This window comes from Scyliorhinus torazame, chromosome 2, assembly GCF_047496885.1.
Source record: "Scyliorhinus torazame isolate Kashiwa2021f chromosome 2, sScyTor2.1, whole genome shotgun sequence".
Lineage (NCBI taxonomy): Eukaryota > Metazoa > Chordata > Chondrichthyes > Carcharhiniformes > Scyliorhinidae > Scyliorhinus > Scyliorhinus torazame.
In genome coordinates, this window is record NC_092708.1 from 132,436,873 (window position 1) to 132,461,561 (window position 24,689).

The 24,689-nt window shown below is 40.0% G+C and overlaps 1 protein-coding gene across 1 annotated transcript in view; it reads right to left on the reverse strand.

The window, feature by feature from the left end:
* ttn.2 (titin, tandem duplicate 2) overlaps positions 1–24,689 on the reverse strand; it is a 415,239-nt gene that overhangs the window by 277,668 nt on the left and 112,882 nt on the right. The window contains exons 43-60 of the mRNA XM_072477296.1: positions 23,669–24,232; positions 19,142–19,423; positions 18,739–19,017; positions 18,325–18,603; positions 17,937–18,215; positions 17,540–17,827; positions 14,074–14,352; positions 13,576–13,857; positions 13,164–13,442; positions 12,749–13,027; positions 10,963–11,241; positions 10,565–10,852; positions 10,031–10,309; positions 2,658–2,939; positions 2,272–2,550; positions 1,837–2,115; positions 1,446–1,724; positions 249–536 (exon numbers count right to left, since the gene is read on the reverse strand). Of these exons, the coding sequence (XP_072333397.1) occupies positions 249–536; positions 1,446–1,724; positions 1,837–2,115; positions 2,272–2,550; positions 2,658–2,939; positions 10,031–10,309; positions 10,565–10,852; positions 10,963–11,241; positions 12,749–13,027; positions 13,164–13,442; positions 13,576–13,857; positions 14,074–14,352; positions 17,540–17,827; positions 17,937–18,215; positions 18,325–18,603; positions 18,739–19,017; positions 19,142–19,423; positions 23,669–24,232 (5,343 nt within the window). The remainder of the gene's footprint in view (positions 1–248; positions 537–1,445; positions 1,725–1,836; positions 2,116–2,271; positions 2,551–2,657; positions 2,940–10,030; positions 10,310–10,564; positions 10,853–10,962; positions 11,242–12,748; positions 13,028–13,163; positions 13,443–13,575; positions 13,858–14,073; positions 14,353–17,539; positions 17,828–17,936; positions 18,216–18,324; positions 18,604–18,738; positions 19,018–19,141; positions 19,424–23,668; positions 24,233–24,689) is intronic.

Consider the following 24,689-nt stretch of genomic DNA (forward strand, 5'->3'; position numbering starts at 1 on the left):
GAAGTTATTTAAGAAAACATTGTTTAGTAAGGTCAGGTAAAGTAAAAATAGAAATAAAACTTTTTATATTACTTACATTACCCTTGCATTTTGGTGTGGATCACCACATGTTAAAATAGTTCAAGAAGTGAAAACATTGAATTTATCTAGATACATAATTGTTGCAGAAGAGAAGAAACAGATAATATTACAGCTGGAAAATCAGCATCTTGAAAGAGAAGTTGTTTTGAGTAAAGAGATTTTCAAACCTTTTACTGTTAAGAATCCATTGCATTCGCTGCTTCCAGCAGTATTTGTTGCTTTGCATGAGTAATTTCCACTATCTGTGATTTCAAGTTCTTTGATCTCCAAAAGTGCTGTATTTTCTTCAAATGATATTTTATATTTATGACCAGTCAGTATTTCTCTGCTATCTTTATACCAAGAAATGCTGATTGGCAGAGAACCAGATACTTTACATTCCATTTGCATCAATGTGCTCAAGATGCTATCCATTTTCTTTAAACTTCTTGTAAAGGATGGAGCAATTATTCGATCTGTCCAACAAAGTACAATAAAAATGACTTGCTGAAATATCAAAGGGAAGATTTGAACTCCAACAGATGATAATGGAGTTGAAATGCTGTGTTCCTGCTCCACTTCCAATTTTTATTTGGCCTACTGCAAATTATCTGATGTGGACTCCCCAGTCAAGCAGGCCAGCCATTAATGTATGCAAATTGTGACCTGATGATATACGTGGAACATTGGTGTAATCTTATGGGCTACTGGACAGGAGGCATGGTGTACATACCCTACTCCATTACTACTAGTGGTGCAATAGAAAAGGCAGTGCAATAAATATTTTTGTAGTGTCAGGAAAATTAGGGTGCTCTTCTCAGCTCCACAAGAATAACATGTGACTGTCAGCCTGGGGTCTATGAAATCCATCCACTTGATTATTACTTCCTCTATGGGTTTACTGTTTTATCAATTGTTTCCGACAATAGAATACCCAATATTGTGCTGGCCCTCCACCAGCAATATGCAGAAGGACACCTGTTCAGGGCATGCAGCATATTGATAATATGATCAGGAAGCATAACGCTTAAAATGGGTTATGGACTGGGCCTCCTGCCTGAGAATCGGATGGCTGGCCCCCCTCACTCAATCGACAGGATATCCACTAGTTAAAATTTACCCTTAAAATATTGACATTTTTCCTAACAGACATGGTAATATTTAACTAGTTTCTCAAAGCATGAAGACAATTCTTACACTAATTTGAAGATGTTACTAAGATGTTGTTTAAAACCAATTGCACAGATTTAGAAGGGCAATATGTTTTCAGTACATATAAATATAATTTTTTCATTGAAAGTATTTAAAAATTGTACTGAGCTCTTCACACAGTTTCTTTTTTGACATGAACTAATAAAGGTTTCAACAAATTAAGAAACACCAACCTAGTACTGTTAATGAGGTTGTGCAGTTACTGTGTCCAAACTCATTCTGGACTTCAAAATCATATTCTCCACTGTCTTCTGTATTAACAGACAGAACCTTTAGGATTGCCACTTTGTTGACAAATGTAATTTTACATTTCCTACTGGATGTCAATTCAGCTTTATTCCTGAACCACCTTACTTTCAGTTCTGGAGTACCAGAAACAATACATTCAAAAATTGCTGTCGTTCCTGAAGTGACATTTAATGGCTGTGGCTTCTCTATGATTTGTGCAGACTCTGAAAGAAAGATCATACTTCCTCAGTAAGTAATGTTACAGGTGAAGTAAGAAAGTGTTTGCATACTTGACACTTTACTGAAATTCACAAATGCTGTATGTCTCACACTGACCTGTTACTAACAAAGTGGCAAAACACTTCTCTGTTCCTGCATCATTCATGGCCTGACAAGTGTACTTTCCACAGTGATTTGCTCCAACAGAAACAATCTGAAGTGTAGAAATACTGTTCTCAAAAGATATTTTAATATGATCATCTTCTCTGATTTCATCTTTGTCCTTCATCCATGTGACAATTATGGGAGCTGAGCCTTCTATTTGGCTGTTGAAAATGGCTGCACTTCCAGATAATGTTGTAATGTTTTCAATCTTTTTCACAAAGGAAGGGGGTTCTGATATAAAGTTAAGAGTTTTATGAATTAGGTATAAAATCAGAAACTCAGTATTCATTCAGCTATGCTGAAGCAAAAAAACCAAATAAGAATGCATTGAGAAATAGAATTATTGAATATGCCTAAAAAGGAAATGATCAGTAACTGGCAACTAACCTTTTAATCTGATTCCAGTAGTGCAAGAACAACTTCCCACATCATTTTTTACTTCACACTGATATTCACCAACATCTGAGTTATCGATTTTTTGAATAGAAAGACTAAATAAAGATTTTCCAATGAACATCTTGAATTTTATACTAGGTCGGATCTGCTTATCGTCCTTATACCAAATGACATCAAATGGACCTGTACCAGTCACTTCACATTCAAGATTGTTATCACTGCCTTTTACTACCTCAACAGGTTCAAGTTTCTTTTTAAAAGAAGGTGGTTCTTAAAAAAAAAAGCAAAGTCAAACAATTTAGAAACTCATCACACTGGAAAGGCTGGTTAAAAAAAGATTACATTTGGTTTCAATATTATGTTTTATGACTACACACCTTTAACTGCAACTGTAACATTGCAATTGTCAACACCAGCTTCATTCTCTGCTCTGCAAGTGTATTGGCCACTGTCTTCGACATTGAGATCAATCAATTCAAGCACTGATATAGAATCAACAAATGACATCCTAATGTTGTCACTGGGCTGAATTTCACTTTCCTTCTTATACCAGGTAATTTTGATTTCGGGAGAGCCTGTTACTGTACACTCAAGATTTGTTGAACTTCCATTTTTCAATGTTACAGTACGATCTGGCTTCTTAATGAACTTTGGAGGCGCTATAAAATGTAAAATGTATTGATTTGAATGAGAAGAAAACCAAGCATTTTATGTGCACACCACTGAAGGTAATGGATATGTGAAACAAAAACTAATGATAACAAGCATAATCTCCAATTAATCAATTGGAGTATATACTATGATCATAGTATATTTATAATCAATAAATATACTATAATGAAGACGATTGATCTGTTTTGATTTTTAATCAAACCTATTTTAAATAACAGAAGATACAATTCTTCAAACATTTCCATAATTCTCTCGAAAGATTACATATTGACAACTAATCACATAACTATCATATTGTGTATTATTGTCACCTTGGAACTAACCCTAATCTTTATGTCAAAAAATGCTTTGTTTAAAAATAAATTGATTCTTTTAGGTTACATTTCACCATTTCTTATGTGAGATGTAGGTTCCTGAATACAGCCAGATTGGCGCTGGTGTCTGTCAGCTATATGCAGATTAAGCAGCCTGCCAATGACCTCACAAATTTGGGGGTGAGAAGGAGAAGAGAGCTGAGTGATAGAGTTGATAGAAAGTTGGAACAAGGGTGGGAAGCAAGTTGGAGAGAAGGACTTAAAAAGTGGATGGTTGAGAGAAAGGTTGAGAGAGATAAATTGAAAGAGAGAAAGAGGTTGAAATGGAAGAGGTTCATGGGAGGAAGTTTCATAGAATGTTTCCATTTTAAATGCAGATACAGGAGGTAAAGTGGGAACACAAAAATAAGGGAAGAATGTATTTGGTTTGAAAATGTGGACTAAATTGTGATCATGCACTCTGATTCAACCCGCCGCCCTCCCCCACAAAGCCTCAAGCAGGAACGATAACTCTCTCTCTCTTTTTCTCTCTCTGAAGCTAAAAGAGAGTCTTCAACAGAGTGCAGCCCTGAACAAAACCAAATCCAGAATTCTACCGCAAACCACCTAAATTCAAATGGCTGCAATGTTCCATAATCTATGTCTCACGGACATGCAAAGAATTCTATTGTATATTCTTTTAACTTCTATTTGGGCTCTAACTTTCCTTATTTTTGATATTTGTATGTGTTATTACATCTTTTATTATTTAATAAATGAGGACGGAATACATCCAAGACACCATTGGCAGATTTGATGGAGCGCATGGTGGGAGAATATAGCAGGGGAAGTGGGGGAAGAACCGCAGCAAGATCTTCCGCTGCTACCAGCCATAGGCGGGTCAGAAAGTCCACCAGGGCAAGCCGGAAAACCTGCCAGAGGCTGGCATGAACCTCATCTACACTCATTATGCGATGCAAATGAATGTTAAACCAACCCCCCACAACAGATTCTCTGCAGTGCCGGCGGGAAAACATGCCAACATTAAACACGCTCGGAACAATAAGGTGTGCAGATGTCGGGACCCATCTGAACAATGCCTGGAGCTGCCTCCAAGTTCAGGATGGAGGCAACTCACAGTCCTGGGTCCCACAGCACCACAGCAGTGGTGCAGGGGAGCATCTGCAAGTGAACCTTCCAGATTAGGAGTCCTGGAGGGGTCCATCTTTCAGCCTCAGAAAGTCCCAGGAGACCCATCTTCTATCTCACAAGGCCCATCTTCCAGTCACTGGGTATTATCTATCTTCATTTTCAGGAGGTCCACCTTCTTCCTTCAACAGTGGGTGGGTGATATTTTGATATGGCACCCAGATATGACAGCGGACTATGTACCATCCAGGTCTTCCCCAGCACTGAATTCAACGTGAAACACCTGGACGCATTATTAATTGAGTCATGGCCGGAAGCTCTGGCATGCTTTCCTGCTGGCCGCCGCAGCGGGAAACGATCCACCTTGGCACTTAGTCTCAAAGGGGAGAATTCCGCCCTTACTCTTCCACCCCTCCACCCATAATTTCTGGTTGTTTTAGAGGAACTTGCCACAAAATACAACTGTCACTCCACGTGTTTCTGACACTCAATGTACTCACATTTGACAATAGCACTATTGGAGAATAGGGCTTTATGCAACTACGTTCTCTAACCAAAAATGAACAGAGTTAAGGACACTTTTTTGGGTCTTGGTAGGAACTTAGGAGTTGTAGGGGAAGGATCTAATTGAAGTGGTCCAAGTGGACACCGATGACATAGATAGGACAAAAAAATAGATTCTGCTCAGAGAGCATAAACAGCTAGGGACTGAATGAAAAGGCGGATCTACAGAAATAAATATCTCTAGATTATCCCCTTTGCTACAAACAAACAGATCAGAGAGTTGATTGCATGGCTCGAAAATTGGTGCGGGATAAATAGATCTCAATTCATGGGTCTTTGGGTGCTCTGTACTGTTGAAATAGACTTCACTTGGATCGTGCTACGATTCGTGTCCTGGTGAATCCTGTAACAATGCTGCAGAAAGGATTTTAAACTAAATAGTGGGGGAAGGGGAATCAGAGTTCATGGGAGGGGAGATTTGGACAGTTAAAGAGAAAGAACAAGGCAATAATGTAGGGTAGTGTTCCAGGTAATGGCAACCAGAATGTGGCAGGAAGGAGCATAGCATTAGTAACTAAGGTCAGAGTAAGAAAATATTGTAAAACAACAGATTTGAAGGATTTTTAATTGAATGCACGCAGTGGCTGGAATTCTCCGGTCATCGGGATTCACTTTTCCCACTGGCAGTGTATCCCCGCCAGTGGATTTCACAGCGTCGTGGTTTCAATGGGAAATCCTATTGACAAGCTGTGGAAGGATAGAATCCTGCCACTAGCGAACGGCGTGTGGCCGATAAACATAGAGTTGGGGGATCGGAGAATCCCACCATTGGCAAAAGAATTAATAGCACAAATAGAAATAAACAAATATGTTATAATAACCATTGCGGAGACATGAGGCAGGATTCACCGCAATCGGCGAATTGGCCCGACGCCGGCGCCAAGAATGCCGCGAACCACTCCGGCGTCAGGCCAACCAGATGTTGCGGAATTCTGGGGGCTAGGCTGGCGCCGGAGAGGTTGGTGCCGCGCCAACCGGCGCCTAAGGAACTGCGCGGGTTAGCGCATGCGCAGAACCGCTAGCGTGGTTTAGCGCATGTGCAGACCGGCCGGCATATTCTGGCGCATATGCAGGGGTGTGTCTTACCCGCGCCGGCCATGACGGAGCCCTACAAGGGCCGGCGCGGAAGGAAGGAGTGCCCCCATGGCACAGGCCCGCCCGCAGATCGGTGGGCCCTGATCTCGGGCCACCGTGGGGGCCCCCCTCCGGGGCATTCTCCCCCCGCGCCGCACCGAGGACCGCACCAGCCGGCCTGCCAGCCAGGCCCTGCCATGTGGGACCATGTCCAATCCACGCCGGCGGGACTGGCCAGAAACTGCCGGCCGTCCGGCCCATCGAGGCCCAAGAGAATTGCTGGGGGGGGCGCTGCCAACGGCCCCCGACTGGCGTGGCGTGATTGCTGCCCCCGTCCGAAAACCAGCGCTGGAGAATACGGCAGCCAGCGTCGGAGGGGCGGGGCGGGATTCGCACCGCCCCCCGGGGATTTGCCGACCCGGCGGGGGGTCGGAGAATCCCGCCTCATGGTTACAAAGTGATCATGGCTGAGGCCTGAATATTCAAGGGTACTGGACATTTTGGAAGGACAGAAAGAAAGGCAAATGAGATTAGGTAGCTCCGTTAATAAAGGATGTGATCAGTACAGTGGTGAGAACTAATCTTGGTTCGGACTGTCAAAATATAGAATCAGTTTGGATGGAGGTGAGAAATAGCAACGGAAAGAAGTCACTGTTGGGGGTAGTGTATAAGCCCTCTGACAGTCAATGCATTGTAGGATAGACTATAATTCAAGAAATAAGGGGAGCTTGTGAGAAAGGTGCTGCGATAATCACGAGAGATTTTAATTTTCACATGCATTGGATGAATCAAGTTTTCAAAGGTAGCCTGGAGGATGAGTTCATAGATTCTGTAAAGTTGTGAGGAGGCATTTTGTGGTGGGGGGGGGGGGGAAGAGATAGGTTGGGGTGTGTGGAGCGAGGCGCTGTGCAGGGTGAATTCGACCTCCTCGTGTGCGAGGGTGAGCTTGATACAGTTTAAGCTGGTACATAATGTGCGCTTGACTTGGGTGAGGATGAGTGGATTCTTCCAGGGGGGTAGCAGATGAGTGTGAGAAGTATGGGCGGGGACCAGCGAACCATGCACATATGTTTTGGGGTTTTGAGAAATTGGAGTGGAACTTGGAGGGGCGTTCGGGACACTAGCAAAGTTGTAGGGGTAGAGGCCAGGCTGAACCCTATGGTGGCGATGTTTGATGAAGGGAAGGAAGGCCGATGTGGTGGCCTTCACCTCTCTAGTAGCCCGGCGAAGGATTTTGCTGGAATGGCGGTTGATAACGCCGCCGGGGTGGAGGCCTGGCTAGGGGACCTGTACGACTTCCTCCAATTGGTGAAGATTAATTTTGAATTGAGGGGATCAGCGTTGGCCTTTGAGACACGGTGGGGACTGTTCAAGAGCATGTTTGAGGAATTGTTCATCGCGGGGGGTGAAAAGGGGGAAAAACTTGTACAAACTGTAAACTGCGAGATGTGGAGAATGTTCTCTGACTGATTTATATTTTTGTACTTTTGAACATGTTTGAAATAAAATACCTTAAAAAATATATATTCTGGATGGTTTCTTAGAACAAAACGCTCTGGAACAAACCAGGAAAATGGTTATTTTGGACTTGGCAATGTGCAATGAGACAGGATTAACTAATAAAGGAATCTCTGGGTAAAGCTGATAACATGTAACATTCAGTTTGAGGGTGAAAATGTGGGTCTGAAACTAGAGTCTTAAACTTAATAAGAGCCATTGCAAGGGTATGAAGACAGAGTTGTCTAAAGTGGAATGAGTCTCAATAAGATATAACAATAGGATGGATAAAGGCATACCAGCGGATGGAGTGTATTTAGATTTCCAAAAGGAACTTTATAAGGTGCTGCATAAAAGGTTACTCCACCTCATGGAGGAATATAGAAATAGGAAGACAGTTTAAAAATAAAGGGTCTCCCGACTTAAGCTTGAGATGAGGAAGAATTTTTCTCTCAGAAGGTCAGTAGTCTTTGGAATTCACTTCCACAGAGAGCAGTGGAGGCTGGGTCATTGGCTACGTTTAAGGCTGAGTTAAACAGATTTATGACCTACAAATGAGTCAGTGGTTATGGTGGAATGCAGGTACTTGGAGTTAAGGCCACAATCAGATCAGCTATTATCTTATTGAAAGGCAGAGCAGGCCCAATAGGCTGAATGGCCTACTACTGGTCTATTTATTATGATCTTATGATGGAGATAAATCTCTGACTGCTTTCCACTGGTCTTACGCCTCTCACTTTCTTGCAAAACTATCCGTAGTTAATACATTATTCATTAATTGCTCTTCCTGTCATCCTTAAGTGATGCCTTTCCTTTACTCAGCAAAGCCAAGCCTTTCTGCTTATAGATTTCTTCATTGGCGGCCTTCCACAACCTTGTGATCTGTTTTGATATTCATCTACACTGCTTCAATGCTTTTCTCCCAAAGTACCTGCTTCTTAGGGCGTAATTTACCGGCTGTTCATGCTGGCGGGATATTCCGTCCCACCGATGGTGATGAGGGGTGCAGTCAATGGGAAATTCTGTTGACAAGGGCGGAACCATAAAATCCTACTGACGGTCCACCTCGGTCACCGAAAAACATGCGACAGATTGGTCGGTAAATCGCGCCCTTCGTAACCACATCCTTCTTCTAGTTGTTGCTGATCTTGTAACATTTTACAATTACACAGCAATTATTTTCTACCCATCCTCCCTTCAATTGGTTATATTGTATCCTGGTTTATCCCATGGCATATTTTCCAAAGCACAATTTGGTGTCTCAACAGAAAAGTCTAAAATGGTATCTACATTCAGAATTATACCTGATTCAGGCTCCCATTCTATCCACAAGTGGAACAGTAATTTACTAAAACATTACTAAAACATTATGAAGCAAAACTGCTTCATAATCCTCATCTGGAATATTCCATCTCAATGCTACATAATTTAAATCACCTTGAACATAAGTCACCGAAAATGCTTGACCTCAGAGCCCACTCACCTCTTTGAATTATGGGTCATGCAGTCTGATGTCACCTGGGGAATTCCATTTTAGCACAGCGCTCCTCAGATCTTGTGGCGCAGTGGGTTGTATCCCTGCCTCTGAGTCAGAAGCTCTGTGTTCAAGTCCCATCCCAGACCTTGACGGCCAAGGAAGGTGCGTTCATAACACAGTGAAACAGGTTGAGTGTGTCAACCTGCAAATCTTTCTAAACACACCAATGGCTGGCAGTAAGAGAGGGAGAGACTCCTGGTCAGCCACACTTGATGTGGAGTGGGGCCCTTCAAGCCATAAGCCCCTGGCCACAGACTAGTGACTTGTTCAAGGAATAACTAGCTATGGAAACAGATAAAAGTCTGCCTTAGCACACCACAAGGTGCAGAAAGAGAATTGGAATTGCAAAGCACTCCCCAATGCTCTCCTACCTGAAACAATCTTTAACAACATGGGTCTCAATATTTTTTCTTTAAGGGGCAATTACATTCAAGTTACATATTAAATTTAACTTCAAGGTTTTATATCAAACTATTCGCAAGCTGAGATTCAAATTTAGGATTTATCCACCAATAAAGGAGAAGCAATAAGAATCTTCCTGAAACCTCAAGACCTGTGAAACGCAAACAGGAGGAGCCAGCTGAATCAGAAAAAACAAGTGTAAATGGAAACTGATTTCCCTGGATCTCACATGGCTAATCTGCCTTAATTGGGCCAGAACCATTCTTATATATATTTAAACTGCTAAATTTAAACAAAAATCATTGTGACCCACTATCATTTCATGACATAAAAACCAAAACCTTTGGAAACGTAAGAAAATTCCATTTTACATTGCATTGAGAAAAATAAGACAAATACATTAGTGTTGAAGGAAGATTCAGGTTGACCATACAAAGACATACTTAAACAGATACACTAATAAAGCTATAAGAGAAAAAGAGCTTTTCAATAAAGAAATAAAAGAAAGATGGTAAAGTAAAACTATATAATATGCTGCACATAAATGCGAAAAAATCCACACCTTTGACAAGAAGACTAGCAGCACACGAATCTGTGCCAACTTCATTGCTGACTTGACAAATGTAGTCACCCGTATCAGAGACTTCAGCTGAATGCAGTTGCAGCAAACTTGATGAGCCTTCTTTTGAAATGTAACGTGAATTACTAGTCGTTAATTCCTTATTGTCCTTGAGCCATTTTATTGCCATTGGAGGTGACCCATTCATAACACTCCTAAACTGCACTTTGGAACCAGGCACAACATCCTGGGACAGTGGTTTCACAGTAAAGTATGGGGGCTCTAAAATTTCCAAAGGAAAATTACAGTCATTATGGCAAGAAAACACAAGGGAAATAGAGACTTTGAAAAGGTATGGCAAAGTAAGTGGGTGCAATAATAACTATGTAAATATAACCTATGATATTCCCAGCATGATTTTCAATATAGTAAATTAAGATGGATAATAATTGATATTTGTGATAACTAAAAGTAAAATATTAAGTGAACTAGTTAATTCAGGTGAGCAACTAAGAGATTAAAGATAAGATTTCCGACCTTTCACAGTTAAGACACCGTCACTTTCTTCAGTTCCAGCAGCATTTGTTGCTCTGCAAATGTAAGCTCCACCATCTGCCATCTCTAGTTGATGAACCTCCAACACTGCCATGTTATCGTGATAAGAAAATTTGTATTTTTCATTAGCTGTTATTTCTTGATTGTCCTTATACCAGAGCACACTCATTGGAAGAGAACCAGAGATCTTGCATTCCATCTTAATAAAAGATGTTTTGAGGCCATCCATATTTTTTAAGTTTCTTTTAAATGACGGTGGAATTATACGATCTGTCCAAAATATAGAAGGAAAACTAAAGCTATAATTTATTTCAAAATATTTGTCATTTCTTTTGAACATTACGGTAAATGTAATGAAATGGAAGAGCAAGAATACAAACCCAATATTGTGATAGAAGCTTTGCAACTGCTGCTACCAACATCATTTGTAACCTCACAAGTATATTCACCACTATCTTCTTTCTCAGTAGTCCTAATCTTGAAACTTGTAACCTTATTGGTAAGACTGATTTTAAATTTTCTACCAGTCACCAACTCTGTGCCATTTTTAAACCATCTGGCTTTCATTTCTGGTGTTCCTGTAAAGGTGCAGTCCAGTGTTGCTGGCTCTCCAATAGTTACACTAATAGATTCTGCTTTCTCTATAATACTTGCAGGTTCTGTGACAAAAAAAGGTGAGAAGACAAGAATATAAGAAAGAAGAATAGGCCATTTTGACCCTTGTAATTTTTTTCCCCTGAGTCAAACTATCGAATCTACTACAGAACAATGCACATAATTACAGAACTACTCCTCGTAAAAACCATAGGCTGGAATCTTATGGCTGTTTATGCCAACGAGATATTCTGGTCTCGCCGATGGCAACCCCCCCCGCCATGGGTTTCACAGCAGCAATGGGTGCATTCAATGAGAAGCCCCGTTGGCAAGGGCGGGACCAGAAATCCTGCCACCTGCCAATGGCAGGTCTCCTCCTGCCACCGCAAAACACGCAGGTTGTATGGCAAATGCCGCCCAAACGCAAATGCCTTTCTCAAGACATGGAAAATTATAGCTGTGCAATTGTTCAATTTCCCATTTAACATATACCCAACCAATTATTTATTTGTTTTATTAATGGTATGCATTGACAATTTTGTGGGTGTACACCTATGTCTAAATTCTTTCAGCTATTTTTGCTTTTGATCGCAGTTCTGCAACAACTATATTAACTCCATGTTAACTTCATCAGTTATTCGCATGATTCCCAAAAATTGTTGGATTATATTCCTCCTCCATTTTCTCTACTCTATGGAGAACAGTTCAGACATTGCCAGAATGGCACAATGCAGAGCAATTCCTGCAAATCTGATTTTTCTCACATCCTTCGTATGTCTGCGCTATAAATGCAAATTGATAATTGTATGGTCATGCCAGTGGGGCACTTGGGACATCTACATTCAATGGCCTGCCTCATTAAATTAAATTTGAGGATAGACAATTGAACAGAACAGATGATGCGGAGGGAGCAAAACTGAACTGGAGACAAAGCAGATATAGAAAGAGAAATACAGAAATGCAAAAAAAAAATCAGATTCAGAGAGAGATTGAAAAAAAGAGCAAAAGCAAAAGTGAGAAAAAATAAAATTTAGCATTTTAAAAAATTAACCACCAGCAGAAGTAAGACTTGATAGTTTTAACTGTTCACTTTCTGGGCTTCAAAGGTTGATGTTTCAAGCCAGGATCATAGCTCATATAATTGACAATGTCCAAACCCAAAATGTGCATGGTAAGACTAATTTAGATGTATGCCACATATCCAGCAATTTCTCATCACTCATGGAGAGTGACAGTAAGGCCCCATTTTGGCGAGGCCAATGGAGGAGCAGATCATCCAACAATTTATGCTATTTTGCAACTGTAGGCATATTTCTTCCTTGCCACAAATTGCTAGGCTTTATGGAGACTAATAATGGAGGGTGCCAGGTACTCAATATAATTTTTCCAGTTATTTCTGACCCCTCATTTTTTAAATAATTTTTTTAATGGTCCAAATATTTCACCACATACTCTTATTTGATCCAACTGCTTTAAGACAGCTTTTATGAAATTAAAATAAATGAAAACATTTAAAACAATCAAGTTTAAATAAAGTTCCAACACACAATCATTAATAATTTTTAAACCAACCTTTCACAAGCAAATTTGCAATGCATTTTGTGATTCCTGCGTCATTCTTTGCCTGACAAATGAACTTCCCACCATGATGCTTTGCAACAGAATCAATTTGCAGTGTGGCTATATCATTCTCAAAAGATATTTTAGTTTTATCATCTTCTGAGACATCATCGTTATCTTTTTGCCAAGTAATAGAAATTGGGCTTGCACCTTTCACAATGCATTGAAACATTGCAGCAGTTCCCAAAAGTGCAGTAATATTTTCAATCTTCTGAACAAATGATGGAGGTTCTGTATTTAAAATTAAATATAATAAATGTTGGATTCACTGATTAATCGCTGCAAAATCAACTGATAATTAGTGCGAAAAAAAATAACTTGGATTGCAATTTCATGGAAAAGAAATACTTGCTCAGTTTTTACTGACCTTTCAAAGTCACTGCAGAGCTGCAGGAACAGTCTCCCACTTCATTTGATACCATGCATTGATATTCACCAACATCTATGGTATCAAATTTAAGAACTTGTAAACTAACTGATGAGTTTTTAGTGATTGCCTTGTACTTTTTGCTCGGCCTAATTTGCTTATTGTCCTTATACCAAGAAACATCATATGGGGCTGTACCAGCCACTACACATTCAAGAATGATGTCAGAAGCTTTAAGTGCCATAAGAGATTCAAATTTTTTCTTGAAAGATGGAGGTTCTATAAAGGAACAAATAACAAGTTCAATCTAAAATATATTACTTTACAGCTAGATGCAAAACTTTAAATGTCAGAAATATATTGCAAATGCAGCCTAAATTTGTGAAATTAGAAGTAAGATATCCTCACGGACCTTTAATTGTTACAGTAACACTGCAACTCTCAGTGCCAACTTCATTCTTAGCTTCACAACTGTATTCTCCACTGTCTTGCGCATCACCATCAAGAATTTCAAGAGTGGCCACACAGTTAACAAACGACATTCTGTATTTCTCACTGGGAAGAATTTGCTTGTCTTCCCTATACCAGGTAACATTAATTTTAGGTGTGCCAGTCACTTCACATTCAAACCGAGCTGAATCACCAATTTTCAGTAATTTTGATTGTTCTAGTTTCCGTAAAAACACTGGGGGTTCTATAAAGATCAAGATGTTATAAAGAATGAATTTAAAAGACATTCATACATGAAGTCAAGAAGATAAAAACATGCACCGTCTTTCATAGAGACGATAACTTCAATTACTCTGATTAATAAGAGGACATTCTGCAATGTCAGTCATATTTTAATACAAAGAACAAAGAAGAAAATTAAACACAACCAAAGAGACAATATATTATTTTGAAAAATCACCTTTTACAAAGAGGTTTGTGGTACAGGAAATTGTTCCAGCATCGTTGCTGATTTCACAAATGTAATCACCCTTGTCAGAAGATTTCACTGAAAATATCTCAAGGTAAGTTGTAGAAATATCCTTCATGATGAAGCAGGTGCCACCAGTCACAAACTCTGTATCACCCTTGAACCACTTCATTGACATTGGAGGTGTTCCATTCACTACAGTCTTAAACTTCACAGTTGAACCAGGTAGAACATGCTCAGATGCAGGCTTTATAATAAAGCTGGGAGGCTCTAAAAGACATTCAAAGAAACAGCACATGAATAATACATAATTAATGAATTACAGCATTAAGCAAGTAAGCTTCCCCACCCATTCCATCCATCCATTCTGATTTGCAGTAAAGAATGTGGGGTGCAGTGCCTGACCACAACATTACAGTGCTGAGTAAGGGATACATGGAGAAGAACCTTGCCTGAGTGAGACAGGAAGCAAGAAACTATAGGGAATTCAACAGGCCAATGACTCTCTGAAAGAAACAAATTCTCTAATGTCTGTCACAGGGAAAATGCTGGAATCTATTAAGGAAGTATTGGCAGGACATTTGGAAAGTCATCATACAATCAGATTAGATTTAGATTTACTGTCATCTGTACTGCGGTAGAGTGAAAAGTATTGTTCTACATACAGTCCAGGCAGATCATTCCATACACGAAAAACTTAGGACATGCGATAAATACACAATGTAAAGACATGGACATCAGGTAGATTCAACATGGTTTTATGAAAGGGAAATCATGATTGACAAGCGTATTTGAGTTTTTTTGATAAAGTAACATTCAAGGTGGATAGATTGGTGTACTTTGATTACCAAAAGGCGTTTGATAAGAGCACATAGTATAGAGGTTAACATTTCAACATGGATAAAGATTGACTGGCTGACAGGAAACAGAGAGTAGGGATAAGTGGGTATTTTTTGGATTGTCAATCTATAACTAGTGATTTGTCACAGGGATCAGTGTTGGGTCCTCAATCTATATCAATTACTTGGATGAAGGGATGGAATGTATAGCAGCTAAATTTGTTGCTGACACGATGATAGCTAGGGAAGTAGGTCCCAGGTTCGATTCCTGGCTTGGGTCACTGTCTGTGCGGATCTGCATGTTCGCCACGTGTCTGCGTGGGTTTCTTCCGGGTGCTCCGGTTTCCTCCCACAGTCTAACGATGTGCAGGTTAGGTGGATTGGCCATGCTAAATTGCCCTTAGTGTCCAAAATATTTAGGTGGGGTTACTGGGATAGGGTGGAGGTGTGGGCTTAAGTAGGGTGCTCTTTCCAAGGGCCGGTGCAGACTCAATGGGTTGAATGGCCTCTTTCTGCACTGTAAATTCTATGTAAGTCTATCTATATGTTAAGTAGATGGACAAAATTTGGCAGATGAAGAATAATATGGGAAAATGTGAACTTTTCCTCTTTGGCGCAAATAATAGAAAATCAGTATTTGAGTTGAATGGAGAGAGAATGAAGAACTCAATGGCACAGAAGGATCACGTGATTCGCAAAAAGTTGGTGTGCAGGTACACCAAGTGATTTGGAAGGCAAATGGAATATTGGTATTTATTACAAGGAGAATTAAGAATAAACTCAAGTGTTGCTGCAGCTGGTCAAGGCCATAGTTAGACTGCATTTGGAGTACTGTGTAAAGTTTTGGTCTCCTTGATTAAAAAAGGAAAAAAATTGCATCGGAAGCAGTTCCGGGAGGGTTCACGTGAACGATTCCTCGGATGAAGGGATAATCTTATGAAGAAAGATTGAGCAGGTTGGGCCTACAGCGATTGGATTTTGGAAGAATGAGAGGTAATCTTATTGAAACATGTGAGATTCTGACATGGTGGATGCTGGGAGGATATTTCTTCTTGTGGGGCAGCCTAGAACTAGAGAGCACAGTTTAAAATAAGGGATCTCCAACTTAAGACTGCGAGAAGGAGAAGTATTTTCTCTCAGAGGGCCGTTAGCTGTGGAATTCCCTTCCCTTGAGAGCAGCAGTCATTTAATATATTCAAAGTTAAGTTAGCTAGATTTTTGATAGACAAAGGAGTCAAGGGTTATGGGGAGAAGACAGGAAAGTGGAGTTGAGGCTAGCATAAGATCAGTCAAGATCTGATCAAATTGTGGAGCAAGCCCAAGTGGCCAAATGGCCTACTCAGTCTCCTAGATCTTGGGCTAAATTCTCCCAAAATGGGGCTATGTCCCCACGCGGCATAACGGGCCCCGCACTTCCAATTTTCAGTCCGTGCATGCACACGGCGACGGTATCCAGCAACCCCATGCCATGACGGACTCGGACCACGGAGGCATCTGGAAGATGTAGGCCCCCCCCGATCGGCCACGCGCCCGACGATCCATCCCGCCCGATCTCTCCCTCGGCTGCCCATAAGGTGCCCGATCCCTCCGCCCCCCAACCAGGGTGGCCACGGACTGAGTCGGCAGCTGCCACGCGAGCATCCCGACCAGCCACAGCATGTTAGTTCCACGCCATCGGGAACTCGGATGGTCGAGAGCGGAGGATCGCTGGGCAGGCCTCTGGCAATGGCCCCCAGCTGCGCGGAGTACTACGAGCCGATTTTGGGGGCCCGGAGAATTGCCAGACCGGCGCTGGGCCCGATGTGGCGCAAAATTGGATTCTCCACCCCCGCGCCAAACATGATTTCGCCACGGGGCTACGGAGAATCCAGCCCCTTGTGTTGTTCCCTAACAATCTGTTGGTACGTCAGTTAACTGAGATTAGCTGACTCAAAACATTCTAGCAATTAACTCTTGGACATTCCAGGAGTCCCTTGGTTGCTTAGCAAGTTTATCTGGAAAATAGCCGAATAACAGACCAGTAACACACAAGGTGCAGTTGCCAATTTGTGCTGAGTTCGCTGATCATAGCCAGAGCAGTTGTTGTTTCATTACAATGGGTCTGAGCATCATTGTTCAGAAGGGAAAAATTGCACAAGTTCCATTTCCAATCTCTGGCTACAACTTTGTGCATACAGATATTGAGCAGACAACTTTGTGACTCTGGATAAATTATTTCTACAGTCAAATATCTCATTAGCATTCTCTGCTGAGCTCCATACATAAGTAATGGGCAGTTAGACAAAGTTTTTTTAAAAATGGCATGGAGTTGCACCTTGGTAAGAAATCAACAACTTCAAGAGAGGAAGATAGCAAAGAAAGTAGCCTACAAAAGCTTTTGAAATTGCTGAGACATACGAATACGACAGCAGTTGTAGCATTTGCACATCGCATTAGCAGCGAGTAAGCTGCAAGCAAATGCAACAAAAGTTGGCTAAACTTAATCAAATGATCAATAAAGAATATGCTTTGAAAGAAACTAAAATAGGTTTGCAATTGTTTGGCGATTCAAATTGAGACAGCAAAAGAAAAGATGTCAGTGCAAAGTGCAGAAGCAGAATTTAATTATTTGTTCAAACCTTTTATATTTAAGACTCCACTGCATTCATCACTTCCTGCAGAATTAGTAACTTTGCAGGAGTAATCTCCCCCATCTGCAATCTCTAACTGATTGATCGTCAAAGTAGCAGTGTTATCTTGGCATGGCATCGTGTACTTATCATTGGCTGATATTTTTCTGTCATCTTTATACCAAGAAATACCGACTGGGATAGAACCAGAAAATTTACATTCCATGTGAAAAGAAGCACCCAGAATGCTCGTCATTTTTCGTAATTTTCTCGTGAAGGAAGGTGCAATCATGCGATCTGTCCAAGACAGAATAACAAATCAATAAGGTTACCGAAACAAAATTAAAATAATGCTCAATATTACAATGAGCAAAGAAAATACAAAATTAGACAATTCGATACTGACCCAGTACAGTAATAAAGGTTTTGCAACTGCAACTGCCCACATCATTTTTGACCTCAAAGATGTATTCGCCACTATCCTCATTTTCTGCAGAAAAAATCTTTAGGCTGGCGACCTTATCTGAGAAACTGGTCTTATATTTTCTACTGGATATCAGCTCCTTTCCATTCTTGAACCATTTAATTTTTAGTTCTGGTGTGCCAGCTATTGTGAATTCCAAAGTTGCTGGGTTCCCTGCAGTCACACTAATTGGCTCTGCTTTTTCTAGGATATTTGCAGGATCTGTGGCAAAATGAAATGGTTAGTAACCATTAAGAAAACTTAGTAAAGCATTATAATTTCATAAAATAGGAGTCTTGCATAAAAAGCGCGAATACATTCTGAAGCTAACCTTTCGCAACTAATGTTGCCAGACATTTCTGACTTCCTGCTTCATTTTCTGCCATACAGGTGTACTTCCCACTGTTGTTCATTTCAACAGCAGCAATTTGAAGAGTAGCAATATTATTCTCAAAGGTAATTTTGATATTATTACTCTCTGGAAGAACGTCTTTATCTTTCAGCCAAGTTAGAGTTATAGGAAGTGAGCCTTTTAGGCTGCACTGAAACACAGCTGAGCTTCCCAAAAGTGCAGTAGTATTTTCAATCTTCTTCACAAATGATGGTGGTTCTAGTTTAAAATGAACATACAGAAGATGTATTTGTATGGGTCTAATCATGAAATTATCTTTTTAAATTTCTCAACATCTACTTATGATAGTAGATTATGAAAGCATTTCCCTCACTTTCGGAGGATATTACTAACCTTTTAACTTTACTGTTGCACCGCAGAAACATTTTCCGACTTCATTGGAAACGGTGCACTGATAAGCACCAACGTCTGAGGACTCAAAGAAGGTAATATGGAGAGAAGCATGAGTATCTTGGGAGGCCATCCTGTACTTCTTGCTAGTTCTAATAAGCTTCCTGTCTTTATGCCAGGAAATGTCAAATGGTGCTGTGCCAGATAGCTCACATTCAAGAGTGCAACTGCAACCCTTTACTACTTCAGTAGGTTCAAATGCTTTGATAAAAGAGGGGGACTCTACAAAGGAAAGCACAAAAATCTCATGCTAAAATTCTAATTCAAACAATTACTTTTCTACATAAGTGAGAGAAAGTAACATAGATGTTGCCGAATGTGAAACCAAAGGCAATATCATACAGACCTTTGATTGTGATGGCAGAGCTGCAGCTATCAGTACCAGCTTCATTTTGTGCTTCACACACATAATCCCCACTATCTTCGACATTTAGATCATGAATCTCAAGAACAGTTGTAGAATCAACAAATGATATCTTGTACTTTTCAGAGGAACTGAGAACTTTATTGTTCTTGTACCAGGCAAGACTGATTTCAGGTGACCCTTTCACTTGGCACTGCAAGTGTGCTGAATCACCTTGTTTCAATAGAATTGATGGTTCTAGCTTCTTAAGGAACGAAGGTGGTTCTGAAGGAAGGTTTGAAGAAATATTTTAAGAGATGCCAAGGAAGAAGCATTTACAAGAAGCGGACTAATATCACTCAGACAATTTTAAAGAAAAGATGTATCATGCAACATATTAATCATTACGAGTGATAACTGTGAAAATTTTAAATTCTCAAGCATTACAACTTTTTTCAACAAAGATAAAAACAAAATATTATCTATTTAAGTATATAAATAAAACTATTAAATTGGTGAGAGATATAGAGCAGCAACTGAAGTGTGGAATTGAAGCCAACCCCTGCTGCATGTTGCCCAGTAGCAGGAGGGCAAGCCATGCAAATTGCTGTTTATTTCGGCAGGACTGGAAGATCTTTATATCATAGAATGGTTCCAGCACAAATGAAAGCCATGTGGCCAGTTGCATCTGTGCCTGCCCTCTGAACAAGCAATTCACCAAGTTTCTTTTCCGCCATTTCTTCTTCATAGAATCCCTACAGTGCAGGAATGGTCATTTGGCCCATCGAGTCTGCATCGACCCTCCGGAAGAGCACTCTACCAAGGTCCACTCCCCCTCCCTAGCCCTGTAACCCCGCTGATTGATCATAGCCAATCCACCTAGCCTGAAGATCTTCAGATAATAATCAAATCCCCTTTAGAAACCTTCAATCAAATCTGTTTCCACCACACTCTCAGCCAGTATATTCCAGATCCTCATCACACACTGCATTAACAAGTTTTTCCTCATGTCATCACTGCTTTATTTGTCATTTACCGTAAATCTGTGCTCGCTGGTTCACGATCCTCCCACCAGTGGGAACATTTTCTCCCCATCTCTTCAGTCCAGACCTCTCGTGACATACCGCTGTCAAGTCTCCTCTCAACCTTCTCTTCTCCCAGCACAACAGTCCCAACATTTCCAATCTTTCTACATAACTGAGGTTCATTTATCCTGGAGCATTTCTTGTCAACCTTTTCTGCACCCTCTTTAGTGTCTTCTCATCCTTCCTAAACTGTGATGCCCAGACTGGACACAATACTCCAATTGAGGCCAAAATGATGTTTTTTTGCTACAGGTTTAACCCAAACCACTCTCTCAACCTGTCCTGCCACCTTCAATAATTTATGTGTGTACACATTTGTGCACTGTTCCAGCACCCCCTTTAGAATTGCACCCTTTATTTTACATTGTCACCCTGCGTTCTTCATACAAAAAATAATCACTTCAAACGTATTTGGTTTAACTCTCTTCCTGCCACTTTTCCATCCATTCCACCAACCTGTCTATGCCCTTCAGAAGTTCTACATTAGCATCATTATAGTTCATAACCCTACCAAGTTTTGCATCCTTAAATTTTGAGCTAGTGTCTTGTACACCAAGGTCCAGATTATTAATATAGATACGGAAGAGTAGGGCACCTAATGCTCATCCTTGGGGAACTCCATTACAAACCTTCCTCCAGTCTGAAAAACAACTGTTCACCACTACTCTTTGCTTCCTGTTACTCAGCCAATTTGTATCCAATGCTACTGGGTCCTTTATTCAATGAGCTCCAACTTTGATCACAAGTCTGTTGTGGGGCATTTTAAATGTCTTTTGAAAATCCATGTACACTACATCAACAGCACTGCCCTCATCAATCATCAATTACCTTATTAAAAATCTCAAGCAAGTTAGTTAAACATGATTTGCCCTTTAAAAAGTCATTGCACGCTTTCTGCAATTAACACACATCTGCCTAAATGACTATTAACTTTGTCCAGAATTATTGTTTCTAAAAGTTTGCCCACTGCCTTGTCTTTGCATCTTTTTTCAACACTTGCAATTTTCCAGTCCCCTGGCACCACCCTGAGTCTAAGGAAGATTTTAAAATTATGGCCATTGTCTTTTCAATTTCCACTCTCACTTCCCTCTGTATCCTTTTAAAATTATGGCCATTGTCTTTTCAATTTCCACTCTCACTTCCCTCTGTATCCTTGGTTTCATCTTCATCTGATCCTGGTGCCTTATCAATTTTAAGTACAGATATCCTATTCAATACCTCTCCGTATCAATTTTAACCCTCAGATGTCTAAACTATCTCCACTTTCACCATGACCAGGGCAGCACCTTCTTCCTTGGTAAGGACAGATGCAAAGTATTAATTTGATACCTCAGCCATATCCACTTACCCCATGTGATCATCCCATTTTTGGTATCTCATCAATCCCACTACTCCTCTTACCATTCTTTTACTATTTATATGCCTATAGAAGACTTTTAGATTCCCTTTATGTCAGCTGGAAGTCTCTCCTCTCAGCCTCTTTGCTCCTCTTTGTTTTTGTAATTCCCTTTTGAATCTTCTATATTTGGAATTGTATTATCCAGCTGACATCTGTCATAAGAACATTTTTTCTGCTTCATCTTAATCTCCATTTCTTTCATCAACTAGTGAGCTCTGTATTTGTTTGAACTAGTGTGCATCTTCATGGAAATATACCTTGACTGTGCTTGATCTGTCGGTTCTTTAAAGACAGCCTATTGCTTTATTACATAGTTGTAACATTGTCTAATCTTTGATTCAAATTTATCTGGCCCAGATTCATTTTCACTCCATTGACGTTGCTTTTTCACAAGTTAATTATTCTTACACTGGATTGAACCTCAAGATACAATGATCGCTTTAATGTTCCCCTATTGACACTTTATCCAGTTGGGCCAGCTAATTACCAAGAACCAAGTCCAGCAATACCATCTTTCTCTTTGAACTTGAAACAAGCCTCTGTAGAAAATTAATCTAAGCACAATCTGGGAACTCCTTCCCTTCAGCTTGTATTCAGGTTAAAGTCCTCCATTACAAATATTATTTTATTCCTTTGGTTCTTTTTTCACTTGTTGCCAGCCTATAGACTGCAAAGAGCAATGCAATTGCACCTTTTCTTGTTCCTTATGTATAGCTAAATAAATAGCTCCCCTTGATCCCTCTGCCACATTCCCTCTCTCAAGAACAGCAAAGTTCTCCTTAATCAATGCTACCTCCCCTTTTCTATCTTTCCTGCACACCTTGCATCAAGAAATATTTAATACCCAATCCTACCCTTCTTTGTGTCAGGTTTCTGTTATCACAACATTGGTGGTGGTGGTGGTGGGGGGGGGGAGAGACACGGACCAGAAGAGTCTGCCACCAGCCAATAGTGGGCTGCCTCTCTCCTTTAAGAAATATGCCGAGCGTGTGTGTGGAAAATCCCCCTCATCATATTTCCATGTGCCTACCTGCGTCTGCAACTTGCCAGTCTTATTTACCACACATATATGCTACGTGAATCCGAATCCAATTGAAACAAATTATGTCACAATCCTGATTGCAAAGTAAGTTGTAATTAACTTGACTGTATTGAAAGAGGAACTGTCTAATTCTGGTAGATTCTACTAATATACGTCGCTAACTTTTCCACTTTACTCTTTCTCATTATGTTATGAGGAAGATATTCATACAAGATCAAGATCATCTTTGGACAAATTTCAAAGATGTGCAAGTTTGGTGGATTGGTCATGCTAAATTGCCTCTTTGTGTCTAAAGGTTATGTGGGATTATGGAGTTACAGGGATAGGTAGTGGGCCTAGGTAGGGTGTTCTTTCAGAGGGCGGGTGCAAACTCAATGGGCTGAATGGCCTCCTTTTGCACTGTAGGGATTATGATTCCATGAAGCTTACAATCTTTTAATTTGGAGGAACAGGGGATATTCAAGATAAATGCCTGTTTAACTAGAATGAAGAAAAACAAAGATTTCACTGTGATAGAAATATATATCCACTGTGCATATTTCACTTACAAGAATAAAAGCATAATTTACCTTTGATGTACAAAGTGATACATATAAAGCATTGCTACTCTATCAGTTCTACAGAATTTGCATGAACTTCAATACTATATCTGAAAAAATGGAACATTATCCTTAAGACAAGATATATAAAGAAAAAGCTGAATACAGCTTCACTAAATTATGAAAATGAGGTTACCGTAAATAAGAATCAGCTGCATTGGAAAACAGCCTTTAAGCAAGATGTTTTAATTAAAGTATTATGTGATAAATGTTATTGCACATAAGTAAAATATGCAAATTCAAAATTAAGAAAAATATGATTTGAACAAACCAGAAATAGGGTTTGTTGTCTAACCTGCAACAAGGAATATTTCCTCAAATAAAAGGTTTTAAAAACCAAATAGTTTTATCCAAAGTAACACAAGTGTTGCTTACCAGAGGTTTGCAATCTACAACATTCCTTACCTTTTACCGTTAATACTGCTGAAGAGGAATCACTTCCAGCTTCATTTGAAGCAGTACAGACATAATTTCCTGCATCTTTCAATTTGGTTTTCAGGATTTCTAAAACTGCTACCTTGTCTTCAAATGTAATTTTATAATCTTTGCCAGAGTGAAGTTCTACTCCATTTTTTTTCCATGACATCTTAACTGCTGTGTCTTCATCTACTTGACATTCAAGATGAGTACTGCAGTTAATTATAGTCTGAGTAGATTCAAGAGTCTTACTGAAATGTGGTTTGTCAAGTACTGTCAGATCAGCACTGCAAATGTCAGTGCCACAATCATTGGTCACTTTGCAAGAATAGCTTCCTTTATTCTGAACCATTACATTGTTGAGTTCTAAAATACGTTTGTTGTCTTTGACTGATATTTTGCAGTTCTCTTCATCAGTAATATCAACGCCATTCTTCTGCCAAGTGGTATGGATCACAGGTGATCCAGCCACTGTACACTGAAGTCTTGCAGTTTTGCCCACAAATGTTGTAAGTGATTCCAGTCTAGTTATAAAGCTTGGTGGAGAAAGTTCTACAAGAGAAACATCTTGGTTAGGATTTTCATTTTTGAAGCTTTGAGTTAGTACTTATTTGGGACTGATATGTTGTCCGGATTTACTTTTAAGAAAATTACTTTAAGGAAAATTAGAAAGATGGAAGAAAACAGATGACATTGATACGCCCTGCTGCATTTGTTGCAGCAATCATATAGCTCACCAGCAAAAAAAAAACTAATTTCCATAACAATTATCGGAGTAGCAAAATTGATTTGGATGACATGGTTCTGCATTGTGTTACTGAAGAAATGATATCAAAATTAAGTATTTTTCTTCTGAAGGTGAAGTAATATACGTGGAGGAAGAAAATATATTTTGTGGTTTAAGTTCAAAGTTTAAATACAAATCAAGCAGCTACACAGACCTATCAATTTGTTGCAATGATTTTGTAATGCTTTAAACATGTTATTGGATCAACTGGGGGAGAAATGC